Source organism: Pagrus major, chromosome 11 (genome assembly GCF_040436345.1).
Source record: "Pagrus major chromosome 11, Pma_NU_1.0".
NCBI lineage: Eukaryota > Metazoa > Chordata > Actinopteri > Spariformes > Sparidae > Pagrus > Pagrus major.
The window spans coordinates 21,698,785-21,715,761 of record NC_133225.1 but is presented as its reverse complement, the minus strand read 5'-3'; the positions used below and the strand labels follow the sequence as shown (position 1 = coordinate 21,715,761).

The following is a 16,977-nucleotide window of genomic DNA, read 5'->3' as shown; positions in this document are numbered from 1 at the left end:
GAGCTACAGATCTATTTATTCTATTTAAATAGTTATATAAACGTGCCTGAGTAATATTGAATAAAAATCTAAATGAAGTACGTTAGCCCTTGCTTTGCAATAAAGGTAAAAGTACAACATACCTCTTCACTTCCAACAACTTTATACTTCCCCCCAAAGCAGGAACATTAAAGATCTCTCACTTTTACAACCATCAGTACATACACATGACGTCCAGCCTACACTTTCATATTTAGGTTCACTGTAGTTGGTTGATCAAATGAATTTACATTTGGGATAAAGGAACCCTTGTAGATATTCTGTATCGTCGCCGGGGCATGTTTTGTCATTTATGATTGACAGGGCTTATCTGTGCTGTAAAGATCATTTAGCTGCTTCTGTTGCCGTCCTTTTATCCTCCCTGCTGTCTTAACAAACCTATAATGCCTAAACCTTATCATGGTGGAACACGTGTTAAAAAGATGTCAAAAACTCACAATGTTTTTTGGTGAGAAAAACTGAATGTAAACTGAACTTTTTTCGTTTACATAACATGATTTATTTATGTGAAAGTAACAAATGTCATGCCTTGTGTCTGCATCAGTTGTTGTATGGTCACTAATCGACTCGCATTCCCTCTGACAGATCTATCAAACAACAAGGCAGAGAGCATCAAAGTAATATCATGGAACAGCAGTCCTTCGTCTGGGCTGACTACGCAGTCTTTGCTGCCATGTTGTTGGTCTCCATGGCCATTGGACTCTTCCAGGCCCTGAGGAAGAGCCCAAACGAGGCCACTGCAGACGACTTCTTCACCGGGGGTCGGAGCATGCCGGCAGTACCTGTTGGCCTGTCTCTCTGTGCCAGTTTTATGTCAGCTGTCCAAGTTCTGGGTGTTCCTTCTGAAGCTTTTCGCTACGGCTATAAATTCCTCTACATGTGCCTCGGACAGAGCATCAACTCCCTGCTGACAGCTTTTCTATTCCTGCCAGTTTTCTATCGACTGGGCATCACCAGCACCAATCAGGTCAGAATGGGCTTCTAGCTAGTTTAATATGTTTTCATGTAATCTGTCAGCAAAGATCTAGAGATTTAAATTTTGGATTGTTTAGAAATAATAAAAACTGTTAACAAACAGCAGGTTTTCACAGTAAATTCTTGCGGTGAAGTACTGTAATTATGCTTTTGACATGTATGGCGGGTAAATATTTGGAATAATACCGTAAGATGCTTTAAATTCTAATTTGAGTGGTATCTGAAGCCACCGTTAAAAAAACAAACAAACTTAAAAATGGTACATTGCAAGGAAATACTGTATTAGGTTACTGCACCATACAGCAATTTAGTGATAAAATATTGTAGGCCAACAACAGGCTTACATGCTAGCATGTTACCAGGCCTACAAGTGGTCTAACAAGGCTGCCAGGCTAACATGCTAACAAGCAATATGGTTGGGTTAACATGAAAACACAGCACATTGCTGTAATATAACTGTAAATTTACTGTAAACTTGTATATTTACAATAACTCCAGATGCCTATTACAATAACATAGTGTAATTCTACATCAAAATAATGTATTTCACAGTAACATTGTCTCTGTGTCACTATAGAAACACAATATATTACCGTGATTCCCATCTATATTACTGTGAATAATTACAGTATAGTACTATGAATTTACTACAATTATTAGCCAGTAATCTGCTGTCAAATTATTTGTTTTTGATGGACTTCTGAGAGTTTGATATGAGAGTTTAAACAAACTAAACACAAAATGATGAAGCATTAAGTATTATTCAGCGAACATAGCGTACAAAAAGGGTCAGGATTTCTCTGACACGATGATGAAATGCACCTGTGGGTCATTAAAACGAGGAATATAAGAAGTGAGGAAGGATGAGCGATGCGTGCAGAGATACTCCGCCGTGTTATAACTCCAGCCGTCTGCCTGTCACAGTACCTGAAGATGAGATTTGGCCGAGGGATGCAGCTGTTGGGGAGTATCCAGTTTCTTGTTGCGACGGTAAGAAAGACATCTCTGTGTTCTCTGATACTCTTCAGTGTTAAAGACAAAATCATGCTCAGTGCTCTTACTGTAACTTCATGCAAATATTTGGTTTGGTTTGGACTCAGTCATCTCCAGTCAGACATTTTTGTAGTGCCCACAAACTGATAATGAAGTCTAAAACTACCTGAGCCCAGTGATTGTCACTGTTGTTTCCTCTTTCTCAGCTGCTTTACACAGGGATCGTCATCTATGCACCCGCCTTGATCCTCAGCCAAGGTAGCGGGATCTTCCTGAAACCCATTTGTCTTGAAATGTTATCAATTTTTTATATGATGAACTGGAATAAGGAAATAACATCTTGTGTATATCCTCAGCATTTATGGTTACAGATTGTTTGTTAAGAACATTTCCTGTCCTTGATTAAGCCCAAGGTGAAAGAATAATTAACTAAACCGTTAACAGGATGTTTGAAATGAACCTTGGAGAAATGTGAGCTTCAGATGTATTTATTCTATTTAGATAATTATGCAAAAGTGCCAAAGTGATATTGAAACCCCACTGAAACGTATAGTGTGATGAGGTTTGAGGAATTTTACATAAAGATTTTCAAAAACCTGAGAATGAATATTTGATAAAAACCCAAATTAAGCATGTTAGCTTTTGCTTTGCAATACATTTGTAGGTAAAGCACAATAAACTTTTTCTTGAAGGTTAAAGTTAGAATCTTTAAGACTTATTACACTGTAAAATTCTGATTGTTCAAAATTACCAAATAAAGTAGACTAATAAAAGTTGTTTAGCTCATACGGTTTTCTGACTTTTTTAAAGTAATGTCAACTTTTAAAATGTACAGTGTGTCAGGAAACTGCAGAGGTTATGTTTGAAGTTATCTGAGAAAAACAATGGCCACATTTGCTTGCACACTCATAAACCGATCATTATCTGATTTATGGAGTTACCAGATTATTCAAGTGGTCATGTAAACAGCCTAATGCGATATGCTTAATGATAAAAAGCTGTTATCAGATTATGAGAAATCCAGTAAACACACCTAGTTTTTTGCTCAATGTCACCTTTAAATAGTTTATCCACCAGCACAGGTGTAGAGATTTTATACACACTATGGATTTACAGAAGAACGTTACCTGCAGGTGCTGGATGAGATTTAGATGACAAAAATAATGTGATATTGGAAGACAACAGTCAATCGTGAGTTCGGTATTGCCACGTTATATGTTTGATCACACAGAGACACATCGCTCGAAAAACTGTTGTTTTCTTATGGTACGGTGCGTCTTGTGGGAGCTCCTCTCCTGCGCTCCGGCTAGTTACGTATGATGACCTGATGCGCCGCGCTGTTTTTGCGCTTTTAAAGTGACTGCATCTGTTGTGACGAGTCTCTGTGTGATCTTTAGATCCTTGGACTAAGGCTTTGCAGCCTGCGAGTAATAATAATATATTTAAAACATTATAACGAGTCATTTTTACAAGATGTGTCGGCACAAAAGACCCATCATGACCCTCATCATGAATACAAGGATGCAACAGTGAAGTCCAGATTATTAAATTCTGTAACATATGTGAAAATGAACCTCATAGACCGTTGCTGATTGCTACAGTTTAAGTTTTCTCTTCCGTCCTGATATTACCAATATTGTCATCTCCAAACCAAACACTACATGTATTTGCTTAGCACACAACTACACTAAAGTAAAGTTTAACCTCATCATTCCTGCATGGAAACATTTTCATTTGAACAGCAGAAATTTAAATAATGGTTTGTATGGAACTGCTGCAGGGCAGACAAAGCTTTATACATTGTTTTCAAAAAAGGGCTTTCAACATCACACATTTTGAAAATAAAAGCCATTCAGAATGTGGCGAATGCTGTCAATGACTTGTCATTTTCTGTAGTTTAAAAATAAATGTTAAATTAAAGGGATAATCTGTATTGAAACACTCTAAGAACACCCGTTTCTCTTTTTAATTTCAGCTACTGGACTCAACATGTGGGTGTCTCTGTTTTCTACTGGGTTTATTTGCACCCTGTACACCACACTGGTAAGATCTTTTTTTATTTTCATGTCATCAAACCAGCACAGCGCTTTGCGTAGGCACGCTTAAATCAAGAGGTTTCTGTTCAGAGTCCCATCATTTCTAAATATACTGTGTCCTTGACCTTGATGATTTTATCATAGCTGGATTGTCTAGACCTTCAACCAGTGTTGCAGTTAGATATAGCAGTTCATGTTTGCTGGACCTAACTAAGGACTACTCATGCGTCTACCCACAGTGATGTTAGTCAGTTTTTAGGGTTGTTTCCTGGAGTTGGTTGGGAGTACAATGCCACACCTGCATTGGACGATTGTTGAACTTTCAAAAGACAATACGACAAGCGTGCCCACTTTAATTTGCCTTCTTCAGTTCTTTTCATACATACAAACAACTTCAAAACTATGAGGATCGATATTGGAGGATAGAATTTTTAGAAAGTATGCAACATTATCTGAATTTGAGCAATTATCGTGTCTCGCCTCAGAAAGGATTACTTTTATAACATTACAAATGTATCGTTGGCTGGAAAGAACTGCACTGTGTTTCTCCTGGAAGAACCATATGTTCAGTTATCCAAATGCAGTGCAATGTACTGTAACACCCATGCCAGCCGTAGACACTTTAGTAGAACAGCATAGGCGATGAATACATTCTGCCCTTCTTCAGTTTTTTGTAAAAGTCTCATGTTGTGGTCTGTCTGTCTCTCCCATAATCTCTAACAGGGTGGCATGAAAGCCGTGATCTGGACTGATGTGTTCCAGATTATTGTCATGTTTTCAGGCTTTGTGGCCATTTTTATCCACGGCACAGTTCTGGTTGGTGGTCCTGCACGGGTACTGGAGATCGCCATCAATGGATCACGGATTAATTTTAACAAGTAAAAGCACTGTTATTTTTTTTCCATTTCGACACATGACTATGAGTACACAGTAAGATGCTCACACTGTAGAATCTTATCATAGACCTACAGTTCCTTTGCGACATACTTTTTGATGATTATGTATTGATTTTAGATTTTTTAAAGCTGGTAGTGGCTGAAGATAAATTACTACTGGTAGCCACTGGTACTGTTGACATGTTCTTTCAAGTTTTTCAATCTGGGCAAAAAAAAAAATATTACAAAAGCAATTTGAGGTTTGCTTACCAGTTTTTTCTTGAGATTTCAACCACATCTCACTCCTTGGGATGGACTTTGTTCAGTTGCCCTCACAAGACCTCCGTATGGAACTTCGATGTGGCGATGGCCGTCTTTGTTTCTCTTCAAAGACAGCCATTGCATCAATGAGATGCTCTGGAAAAAGCTAATAAAAGGTCATGGTGTTAAGATTTGGTAACAAAATGACCTCATTGAAATGTACTAAATACTGTACTTATTATTATTATTATTATTGATTTATTGTATAATGTTTTCCAATAGTTTTGATGTTGACCCGCGGCAGCGCTATACCTTCTGGAGCCTGACTGTCGGGGGTGCAATGGTATGGCTGTCCATGTACGGGGTAAACCAAGCTCAAGTCCAGCGCTACATCTCCTGCAGAACAGAAAGACAGGCCCAGTGGTGAGTTGAGACCTGTTTGTGATTCATATAAAGTTCTAGCTGTTCAAGATTTACTATATCAGGTGTTTATGCAATTAAAAAGCTTCCATGAATTGAATTTAGTATGCTGCTCATTTTCAGGTTCATATTTTTATTTTGGGGGGAAGATGAAACAGAGAGAGATGAAACATCTTTAAAAAAAATTAAACAAGTCCAGTTGCCTACGATATAACACTTAGAATCACTGAGCATTAAGTTTTCCAGGAAAAGACATTTAAAAAACAATTACAGGCATCCAACCTATGACCGTAATATTTGGTTGCCTTCAAATGAGGTTTAACATTCAGTTCAGACCAGAAATCTGGACTAAGATGCACAAAAATATTTCTAGTTTAAAAGTCGTTGTGGGAACATTTTCATTAATTTTCATTAAAAAATCTACTAGTTCTTCATGGTATCTTCAGATAGTAGGGGTGCATGAAGAATTATGTGTCGGTTGTTGCAGCCAACAACAGAGAAATTGGTGTGCTTTGCTCGCACCTCTGACAACTGTTACTGGAGCCAGTGTTAGCAAGGAAATAACACCGGAAGCTGGAAGATGGATTTGATAAACTAGGGTCACCTAGCTTGAGGACAAGAGCGAGAAAGGTCTTGTCTCATATTTTGAGGTTCTCTAGACACACCAGAGACACATATTTTTTGTTGAAAAACCTTAAAAAGTGTTCTTTGCTTAATATGTGACCTTTATATCTCAAAGAAGACACACAGAAGTGAAATTACCGGTAGCCATTGAGTCCTCAACAAGCTTTTGAAATAACTAAACTGACCCTCTCTTTCGATAGCAAATTAGGGAAATTATTGTACTGACATTAGGTAACTCAGAACTGTTTTTTAATAAAGAAACGTAATATTTCGTAACCTGGGGCTTCCCATAACCTGAAATCATTTTTTACAGTATATGCAAATAATCCAGGGCTCAGCTGATGCCAGCACATGCCACAGCGTCAAAACTGGTTTTCCCTGCACAGTTTGATGAAACTTTAGCTATAACATTCCCTCTGTATCACACATATTTATTGTGGCATGTGCTTTTAGGTTTTGATGTCTTTGGAAATGCCTGTTAAGTTGGATGTCATGCTAGTTTGCTTGGTCATGCCGCTAAATTAACAAAGTTAGGCTGTGACAGGTCATGGTGTTGAGTCCTTGAACATAACACAGCTAAAATGAAAATGAGGAAGTTGACGCTGCAAGGTAAACTGTTTAAGTTGGCTCTTCTGGTCTGGCAGGTAGTATTGGATAAACAAGAGACATGTTGACATTGAGAGACATCTAGGCGACACCACATAATATTTACCAAGGTGTTCTTTTTCAAACCATTGTGTTTCAATGGAAAGTGGAGTCTTTGATAGTCAAGTTAAAGAACAGGGTTTCATTATTTAAATGGCGCATCGTCACGTTGTTTGTTTTATGTTGACTTACCAATTTACTGCCTGTTTACCTTGGCTGCTTGTAAGGGTGTTGAAACAATGGTTGTATTCATTTATACTGTATTATGAAACATTGAGTAAAGTCTCAGCCGTGTTGGACTGGGGAACACACACACACAAACACACACACACACACACACACACACAAAGATACTAGAATAAATAACTGTGGATTTGGGGAGGTGTCCAGAGAGACTGCGTAAGAACAGGGTTTGGAAGTTTGTGCTACACCCCTGGAAATGGACCGGTATGAGGTATTAATGAGGGAATGGGATGCAGATGAGGAGGTGAGGTTTAGCTGAAATAAAAGGCAGCAATGGGTTAATTGAAAGGGCAAGAAAAGGTGGCTGTATCTCCAAGAATTAGAGATGGGCATTTTATTACCATGTACCATTTATTTTTGTAGGCCAACCCGGAAGTTAGCCTTGCCCTGGTTCCCTCGTCAAAAAGCCTGTGGGATTTTTCCATTGGATTTTGGAATATCCCGGAAATATGATGATACATTTTGTTCAGCAAGATAATCTGCACAGGTGAATTTAATAGCTCAAAGTGAAAAACGTTAAGCGTTAAGCTATAAACACACGACATTGCGGTTGCATGATTTAAATGTCACCGCTACTAAGCGTCTTATTACACAATTACTATGCATGTTTTCTGTAAATTGATCTACAAGTTGTAAAGTTACAGTTTGAATAATTTGTAACAAAAGTCGGTCTTGTAAAGACGGACTAGTGAGGAGATGAGTCTCCGTGTTCGGTGTGATGACGTTTAATGTCTGTAACAACTCAAATCTCATTTAGCCACTTAACCGCCGTTTTTAAGACACGTAGGCCCTGTCTTTACCACAGACTTTTTTTCAGGCATATAGCCTAAAATCAATTCAAAAACCTCATAGACTTTGAGACGAGGGATCCGGATGTGCAAAGATGCGAACCGATTTCCGGATTTTAGGACTACAAGCTCCACCACTTCTAAGTGCTGTATCAGAGGCAACTGGACTGGTTTCAGTTACTTGAAGACGTTTCACTTCTCATCCAAGAGGCTTCTTCAGTTCTAACTAACTGGAGGGGAGTTGCAGGCTTTTAAACTCTGTGTGGGAGTGTCCTTACAGAGTTGTTTAGGTCATGTGTGAAATCTGAGTATCAGAGTCGTTAGCGCCACCCAACCGGCATTCCATATGGGATGTTAGGGTGAGGTGAGCCCAGGTGTGAACATCTCGCATGAAGGCCAGCCCGGGTGGCTGTAGCTCAGGAGGTAGAGCGGGTCGTCCAGTAATCGGAAGGTCACTGATTCGAATCCTCGGCTCCTCCGGCTGCATGTCGAAGTATCCTTGAGCAAGAAACTGAACCCCAAATTGTCCCTGATGAGCAGGTCGGCGGCACCTTGCATGGCATCTTTGCCATCAGTGTATGAATGTGTGTGTGAATGGGTGAATGTTGTAGAGTGTTTCAAGCGGTCAGTAGACTGTAAAAGCGCTATAGAAATGCAAAAGTCCACTTACCATTTAATAACAGATGTTTTTTTCCATGTGATGGAATTCACTTCATGCAATACTTCACTGGAATGTTATTTCCCATTGTTTGCATTAAGAACTTCTCATCTTTACTCAGTTATGCTGTCTTGCACACAGAGCAACTGGGCCAAGTGTGAGTGCGCCCTAACTCCCTTTGGTGTGGGCTTTTTCACTTTGTCGACCTTTTACATGCACAAAAATGCAACATAACACAATAAAGGGAAGGCAAAAAGCAAATTTGACCTCTTTAACATTATAGTAATGTTAGTAGTAATTTTTTATGCCACCTTTGTCTCCAGGCAATCCAAGGCCAAAAGATATGATATACTCCTAGAGGCAGACAGTCTCCTATTATATTGTGTTACATGTGAACTTAAAATAACACAGCGTCACTTAGGATAACGTAGGTAAACTTAGTTTCTTGTTTAGTTTTCAATAGTCAATAGAATCCTTACATATGTATAGATGAATGAAGAGAAGCCTTATTTGGATACTTAGTAGGTCTTGTGGCTCTGGTAAGGGTTAAATACTCCCCATCCAGGAAGCTGCCTTCAGAATTGGTCTGGCACTACACAGTGTTCTCACATGTAATGCTTATGCCTAATCTCCTCGATCAAGCTTCAATAAATGTTTCAGCGCAATACATCCAAGTCTCCTGAACCTCTTCCAGAAACAAGTTGACCAGTTCTCAAGAATTCTTTTATTGTGATGTTATTGTGAAGTAGCACACAACAAGGCGCTGCACATATAACTGACCAATGATCCATTGTGCACTGCTTTTAAATCCCCCTGTCCTCCCCAGCCAACTCTCCCTCTGCTCTCCAAGTGGCCTGTAAACCGAGGATTAGTGGATAAGGAGTGAGGGAAAGTGGAACTAATAATGAAAGGCAATAATGATACGAGAGGCAGAGCAGGAAATGTGAAAAAATGAGACTAATCATGGGGTGGTGTAGGTCAATGGTTGTGACACATTGTCACCAAACACCTGATGGCATTTCCCTCTTATTGTGTATGTACAGCTGACTTCTGAGGAAGGACATGGTTGAAGTTAATGTGGATTTTTTTGAAAGGGTGTAAGTCACCACTCCTTTCATTTTGACTTCACAAATGAATGACATGAATCTATGAATCTCCGGCTGAAGCTGACTACTCTGTATGTTGCCAGTCAAGCCTTTCATTAACATGCAGTGCATCAATACGCACCTAATTTCTCACAAATTACAATAAAATGATGGAACAGTCCTCCAGGTTTTGTGCTTGAAATCATAGATTTTATGATTACAAAACTATCATCAGGCTGTTTGAAGGTGTATTTTTCCCGACCTGCTAAATGAGTAAATAGTGAAAATGCAGAAGACGAACATCAAACCCTAGAGTGAAGTTTGCCTTTATTTTCCAGGGCGCTGTGTGTGAACCAAGTGGGCCTGTGTCTGATTGTGGGCAGTGCAGCAACCTGTGGAATCGTCATGTTTGCTTATTACATCAACTGTGATCCGCTGAAGTCTGGGAAGATTTCTGCCCCTGATCTGGTACTCAAGACACTGCAGAATAAATATTTATAATGATCCACAACTAGAGCATGATTCTGTGAAGGGTTTTGACAGCTGATGCCATTACTGTTATTATTAATTACAGATTCAGATTCAAAAATCATGAATAGGGTAAAAAATGTATCTTTTACTGTTTGGTGAGTCAAGACAGAGAGAAAATGATTACTTTACAACATGAACAATGATTTTATTTTATCCAATGAAGAACAACTTGAAATAGTTTATAATTGTGCAACAAAAATATTAACTTTTCCACTCTCCCCCTCTCTCTCGTCTGATGAAGTATATGCCGTACTTCGTTTTGGAAATATTCGAAAATCACCCTGGCTTTCCAGGTCTTTTCCTCGCCTGTGCTTACAGCGGGACTCTCAGGTATTTCGATCTTGGTTTCTAAACTAAACTTAGTTTCCCACTTACATTACAGGGAACCAGCAGTGGAAAAAAATAAGCACTAAGATATTTAGATGGTAAGAAGTATAATTTTGGGGTTACTGTATTTAACCTGAGTATTTATACTCAGGTTAAATACAGTAACCTCAAAAATTATACTTTGTACGATCTAAATATATAACTTATACATTCATACATACATTTGAGAGGAAATTTTGATACTTTAAGACATTTTTTCTGCTGATACTTTCATTATTATTCATTACTATTGAATATTTTTACATTATGGGATTGGTACTTAAATAAACAACATGAGAACTTCTTCTGTCACTACAGGAAACTAATTCCATCAATCACAATATGTAGAGTTTTGAAAATGTAAATTGTTTTCAGCCTCTAGTCGTAGTATCAAAAGGCAGATACCCTTGCACACTGTTGTCTGATTGACTATATATTTTGTACTGAACTAACTACTAACTTACAAAAGAGAGAATATTAATAGTGGGTAAACCTGACCAGTGAGCAGTTGAGGTGGAGTTACTGGTCTGTCTTTATTACAGCACGGCCTCTACAAGTATCAATGCAATGGCTGCAGTAACGATGGAGGATCTGCTGCGACCCTATCTGCTCCACATGACCCAGAGGAAACTGATCCTTATTTCCAAAGGACTGTGTAGGTTGATTCTCATGTAAAAGTCCACTAAATTGAGTTGTTTTACTCCAGCATGAACTCTTAAAACCACTTTTATTTTAAACCCTGACGTCAATCATGATATCAGACAGAAAACTGCCACTTGATTTCCACCAACTATAGAGCATGAATCATATTTTATCAGTTTCAAATTGACTCATGAGTAGATGATGCCACTTCCTGTTTATTTTGAAACCAGGTTAAATGCAAAAGGAAACATTTTCACAGGTCATTATTTTCTCTTCTTCTCTCAGCGTTCCTGTACGGAATTAGTTGTATCACCGTTGCTGCTCTCTCCTCCCTCCTGGACTGGGGAGTACTTCAGGTATTATATATAAATATTACTATATTACATAATATTTATATCAGTTGTGCAATCTCCAGTGCTTTGTAAAAATGTAGCTTTAAAGGTGCTTTAAATGGAACACAATAGCCCAATAATAATAGTTAGAGCAAGAATTAATGAAGTAAAGCTAATTAATTTTCTGACCTCTTGGCTGATGAGCAATGTTTCAGACTGAACTACAGAATAAGATTTGAACTCTGCAATAACTGTAATAAAGTCTCAGTGGTGTGTTTGGTTACTTTTCCCGAACTGCTTTTTTTTCTCTATTCAGGGCTCGTTTACTGTCATGGGTGTGGTCAGTGGGCCGATACTGGGCGTCTTTATTTTGGGGATGTTTTTTCCAGCAACAAACAAGCTGGTGAGTGGATTGATTTGTCCTGCGTTTGACACCGTAGTTTGTTTGTCCATTCTCTTGAGAAAACCCATGAGAGATTTTCATAATGGACAGACCTTTAAATCATTTCAAAGTAAAAGCCAGAAATGAGGGATTTGGTCTGAAAGAAAGAAAGAAAGAAAGAAAGAAAGAAAGAAAGAAAGAAAGAAAGAAAGAAAGACATGGCTGCCAACGTTGATTTTGTTGCCCCGATCACAAATATTACAACCAAACTATGACTCCTAAAGAAAAAGGGGATGCACAGCTGACCAGAGTGCAACTGGTGGGGAAAAAAACAAAAATTTTAAATGAATCCTGAATTATTTTTAGACGTTTGGATTCATTTAAATGCATTTCCCATAGAATCTCCTGCTTTGTCGTTACTAAACCTTTCTGTCCTTCACCCAATTTATTAAGGAAGTTCATACTTTCGTTATTAGTCACGATATTCCTTATTGACTCAGTGTTTACTGTTTCATTTCCTGATTTCAAGAACGTCACTATGAAAAGCCAAACAAAGACATTTAAAATCATTAACTTGACACCTCATTCATACAACTTTCACAGCAAACAGCCAGGTTTTCTGGAAATCACCCTTTCCCTCACACAAAGCCGACCTCAAACAACTTGCATCTACAAAGACCAACCTTCTTTATGTACTGCTTCCCATTTGCCCCGAATTTCCTTCTATTAAAAGTTGTTCTTGGTCTTTCAGGGGGCGTTCTCAGGAATAACAGTGGGCTTCTGTGTCTCTATGTGGCTGGCTATTGGCTCAACTTTTTACCCGCCCAGTGAGGAGACCATGGGTGTCCTGCCCAGCTTCACAGACGGGTGTGGACCCAGCAACATTACGCTGAATAGCAGCCCGACCCCGGACCAACACTCCATCTCCGTTCCGCTTCGCCCTAATATCGAGGGGTCAGTGAGTTCTTTATTGACGGATCATGTCAGATTAAATAATGAAAACATATCCTGACATTGTACAAGATACCTGTTGCAGCAATAAAACAGTCTTTTCCCAAGCTAGGGGCCTGCACAACTTCTACTCCATGTCCTACCTCTACTTTGGTGCCATGGCGACAAGTTCGGTTGTACTAGTTGGGCTGATAGTGAGCTATGCCACAGGTAAGATGATAAAGAGACTACAAGAAAACTGCTGACACACCATGACATGATCGTTCAGAAGACCTATGTTTATTCAAGCCAATAAACTACAATGAATAGCCAGTATTATAGATTTACCAACCTTCACTCAGCGCACGACAGCACCATTGTCCTGCAATAAAATCTTGTAATGTTCCATTTTTATGAATCAGGAAGCCGTGATTCAACTTAGGTATGAATGTATTTCTCAGGGGTCAATGCAGGTTCATCAGTCAATAAGCCTCTGCGTACACACACACACACACACACACACACACACACACACACACACACACACACACACATACAGTGATAGAGTGAGGAGTCATTGAAATTATACACCCATTGGGCTTGAAACAATTTAAACCAACAACTGTAGCCAATTCCAAATTAAAATTATACAAAATAATTATTTTTGGTTCATTTATAAATCAGTTTTTTCAGAAAAAACCTAATATGGCTAATTCATTCATTCAATAATGCAACAAATTTAGCTAGGCTATATGGTTCAAACCCAGTGTACTTCACACACAGTTATGAAATACTGTGATTCAACCAACCAACAAAATAAACGAAAGTTTCAGAATGAAATAGTCTCTCAATAAAGTAAAAAAAAAAAAAAAAAAATAGACAAGTATGTTCCAATATTGAATCAGTCTTTAGATGAGTTAAACCCTTTCATGAATCTTTTTTGAGTGCGAGTTCAGTCATACCTCTGGGGCTATATGTAGATCCCATAGTTCCATACTGACTGCCATTAGTTCCATGTCCAGGATCAGGGGTAAGACCAGGCTGCCTTGTGGGCAAGTGAGCATCACTTTGCTGGGGAGGATGGGTGTCTGGCTGAAGGGTTTGGAGCTTGTTTTGAAGCACATCAAAAAAACCTGCTTTACTGTTTCCATGTAAAGTTCGCAGTTCAGTCAAGTATCTTTCTGCTAATTTTCTGCCCAGTTCCTTCTGACATATTTCTCGGATGGTCCTCACATGCCATGTCACATTAGGATCTCTAGAGCTGGGTAATTTACCCACAGTTGCAGGATCTAGTCTTGGGATTGCCATATCTGAAGCATACTCTATTAGAGCTCTCTCTGTAGGTTGCCCTGGCTCATCTGGGATCTTAAGAATTTTTGCAACTTCTCCATTTACTTTAAAGAAGTCTGTGATGTCTTTTTCTGAGTACAAAACGTCAATGCCAGTTACATACAGGCAATTTTGTCCGCGTAAATCATATCTGTTACAAAGGTCCATTTTTTTCTGTTCGATATTTTCTTAACACTACATCTAGTAATATCTTGTATTGGTGTTGGTGTGAGACTAAAGTATCCACTATAGTTAAATAATCAAAAAGGGAATACTGCTTTCAAATACACCAAATATCTCCTGGCCTCTAGCTCGCCACTTTTGTAACCAACTTGGCACAGGTAGCCAAGTTTAAAGGGTGGATCTAAGTGTCTAGGTTCTAAGAGGAGACTGGCGCACGATGAAACAGTGATGTACAAAATGACATATCTTAATCCCTCCCTTAATAATAGCTCACACCAACAACTGAATACTTTTATGTTTAACTGTAGAATAGTCTCAACAAAAAACCAGCCGGGATACTCAATAAAAACCAGCCGTTTGGATGGGTCGGCAGCTCCATGGCTGTTGTATAACTCTTCTCTCCAGCTTCCAAGAATGTCTTCTTAGTTATCTTAGTTAGTTTCTTCTCTATTAATTTATCGTCTTATTTCTAATTTCTTGCAAAGGGGCTGCCTGCTGGCACTGCCTTGTGATCGTGTCGGTCTCTCTTTCTGTCTCTCTCTCTTGACAAAAAACACGTCAATATGCGGTCTTACTTCCCTCGCTCAATTACGCCACTAGGGTGCACCAATGGACTATAAAAACAGAGGGAGTAATTATTCTAATACTATCATACCTATTCTGATTAATTAGGTTTTACAATGACTGTTCAGACATACTGGTTACATAATCAACTTATTATCTTTAATAGAGTATGGAGTACAAACTTGAATTAAAATCTAAACCATTCATCTGCATTTTTGTGACCAATAGGGCTATCCGTCATACGGACATACAGACAAAAAATATATAATATAAAAATATATAAAATATAGATATATAAAATATATATACAGTAATATATATATATATATATGTATATACACAATGAATAGCCAGTATTATAGACCTACCAACCTTCACTCAGCGCACGACAGCACCATTGTCCTGCAATAAAATCTTGTAATGTTCCATTTTAAAATTATACTTTGTACGATCATACGATCAGGAATCAGGAAGTATATATATATACAAATGATGTTGTGTCTCTCTACACACAGGAGCAACAAAGAGGAGTCATATAAAAGAGGGCTTGCTATGGTGGGATCTGAACAAAAAGGAAGTAGAAGTCCCATCAAAGTGCAGAGTAAGTATGACTATCACCAGCTCATGACTTTCCCCCTTGTTTTATTGGTATAGATGCACTTAAAAGGACAACAGGATGAACCAAACATCTGAATACATTTGGGAGATTATCTGTTTATCATCACAGGCTCGTTAACACACTGGACTTATTGGTTTACATTCTCTAGGTGTGTGTTTATTTTCCCCATTTAATGTGGAATTCTACCTGGTGCTCTTTATTTTTTAAACAGTCCAAACATGTCTCAGACTTTAATAAGCTAATAAAGGATTTTGTTTCAAAATGTCATACATCCATTTTTTTATACAATTTTACAGCAAAACGTCCCAACAAAAACTGCTTTATTGCTGTTGATGGATCAGTTTGGAACAGATTTGTATTGATGCTGCATGTTTAAATGTTAATGTGTTTCCTGGCTGTGTTTGTTTTAAGACTGGGAGGATGTCCAGGATGTTTCCCTGCCATGTGAACATGAATAGGAATAGCCAGGTAAAAAGATTAATGAATAAATCATTATCTGTGATTAGTTGCTAACAAAAAATGCAGGCAAAATTTCAAGTCAGAGAAATCAGTCCCACTTTTGATCACCACTTGGAGCTTGACACGTGATTTTTCTTTAACTAGAAGCACACTATTGCTTAATTTCCACTACATGGCGCTGCTCGGCTCTGCTAGGCTTGGATCGACTAAATCAAGCTGGGTTGAGACCAGGGGCTGGAGTTAAAACACTGCAGACTACTGATGGAACGAGGAGAATATCGCTACTTGAATCATCTGCGCAAACCCACCAAGTTAGCATCAACACCGACCTGCAATTTTTCATTCACTTGAACCAGATTTGACAAAACACCGTCCCTTCCATCCTCCATTGTTACTGTGTTTGTGTTGCGTTGAAGATGAGCCATACCATTCAGTGGAAATTAGGCTTTAAGGTATGAATCTAATCTAATGTATGGCAGATCTACAGAAACTCTGAAGGGCTTTACCCGACAGCTACCAGAGTCGCAACGCTGATTGATTTAAAAAAAAAAATCATGATCGATCATGTGCACCTAGGCATTACTTTTCAGTATGTGTATGTTTCATTTTTATTGTTTTAAAACCAGAATCTTGGTATCTTTTGCAGGGAGACAAGGTGACCGTTAAACCACAGCTTGTGCCTTTGGAGGACCTGCATAAAGAAGAGGAAGAAGATGGGAATATTAAATCATCACTCAGGGTTTAGGTGTTGGACAACCAAAAGTTTTTATCCAAAATGTCACAGATGACATTTATTTTTTTATTTTTTGTTCATTTTTGTCTCTTTGTTGGTCTGCCATACATTTGGAGGTAAAACACATGACTGTGAATGAAGGTCTTTGTAATTGTGCCAAGGAAGGTGTAGACTATAATCAAATACCCTCTGTGGTTATTTAAATTCCTTTACTGTTGAAAGGCTCTTGTCTCTTGTCAGGACATCCATGCTGGTATGTCCCATA

The 16,977-nt window shown here is 38.5% G+C and overlaps 1 protein-coding gene across 1 annotated transcript; it reads left to right on the top strand.

Moving 5' to 3' along the window:
- Positions 1 to 712: 712 nt before the first annotated feature.
- Positions 713 to 16,724, top strand: slc5a5 (solute carrier family 5 member 5). The gene is made up of 16 exons (XM_073476469.1): positions 713 to 1,006; positions 1,939 to 2,004; positions 2,214 to 2,265; positions 3,983 to 4,050; positions 4,767 to 4,921; positions 5,462 to 5,602; positions 9,981 to 10,110; positions 10,415 to 10,503; positions 11,082 to 11,194; positions 11,467 to 11,537; positions 11,830 to 11,916; positions 12,647 to 12,849; positions 12,959 to 13,056; positions 15,417 to 15,502; positions 15,932 to 15,988; positions 16,626 to 16,724. Exons 1-16 carry the CDS (start codon positions 713 to 715, stop codon positions 16,722 to 16,724), a joined length of 1,809 nt encoding a protein of 602 aa, XP_073332570.1.
- Positions 16,725 to 16,977: the final 253 nt, after the last annotated feature.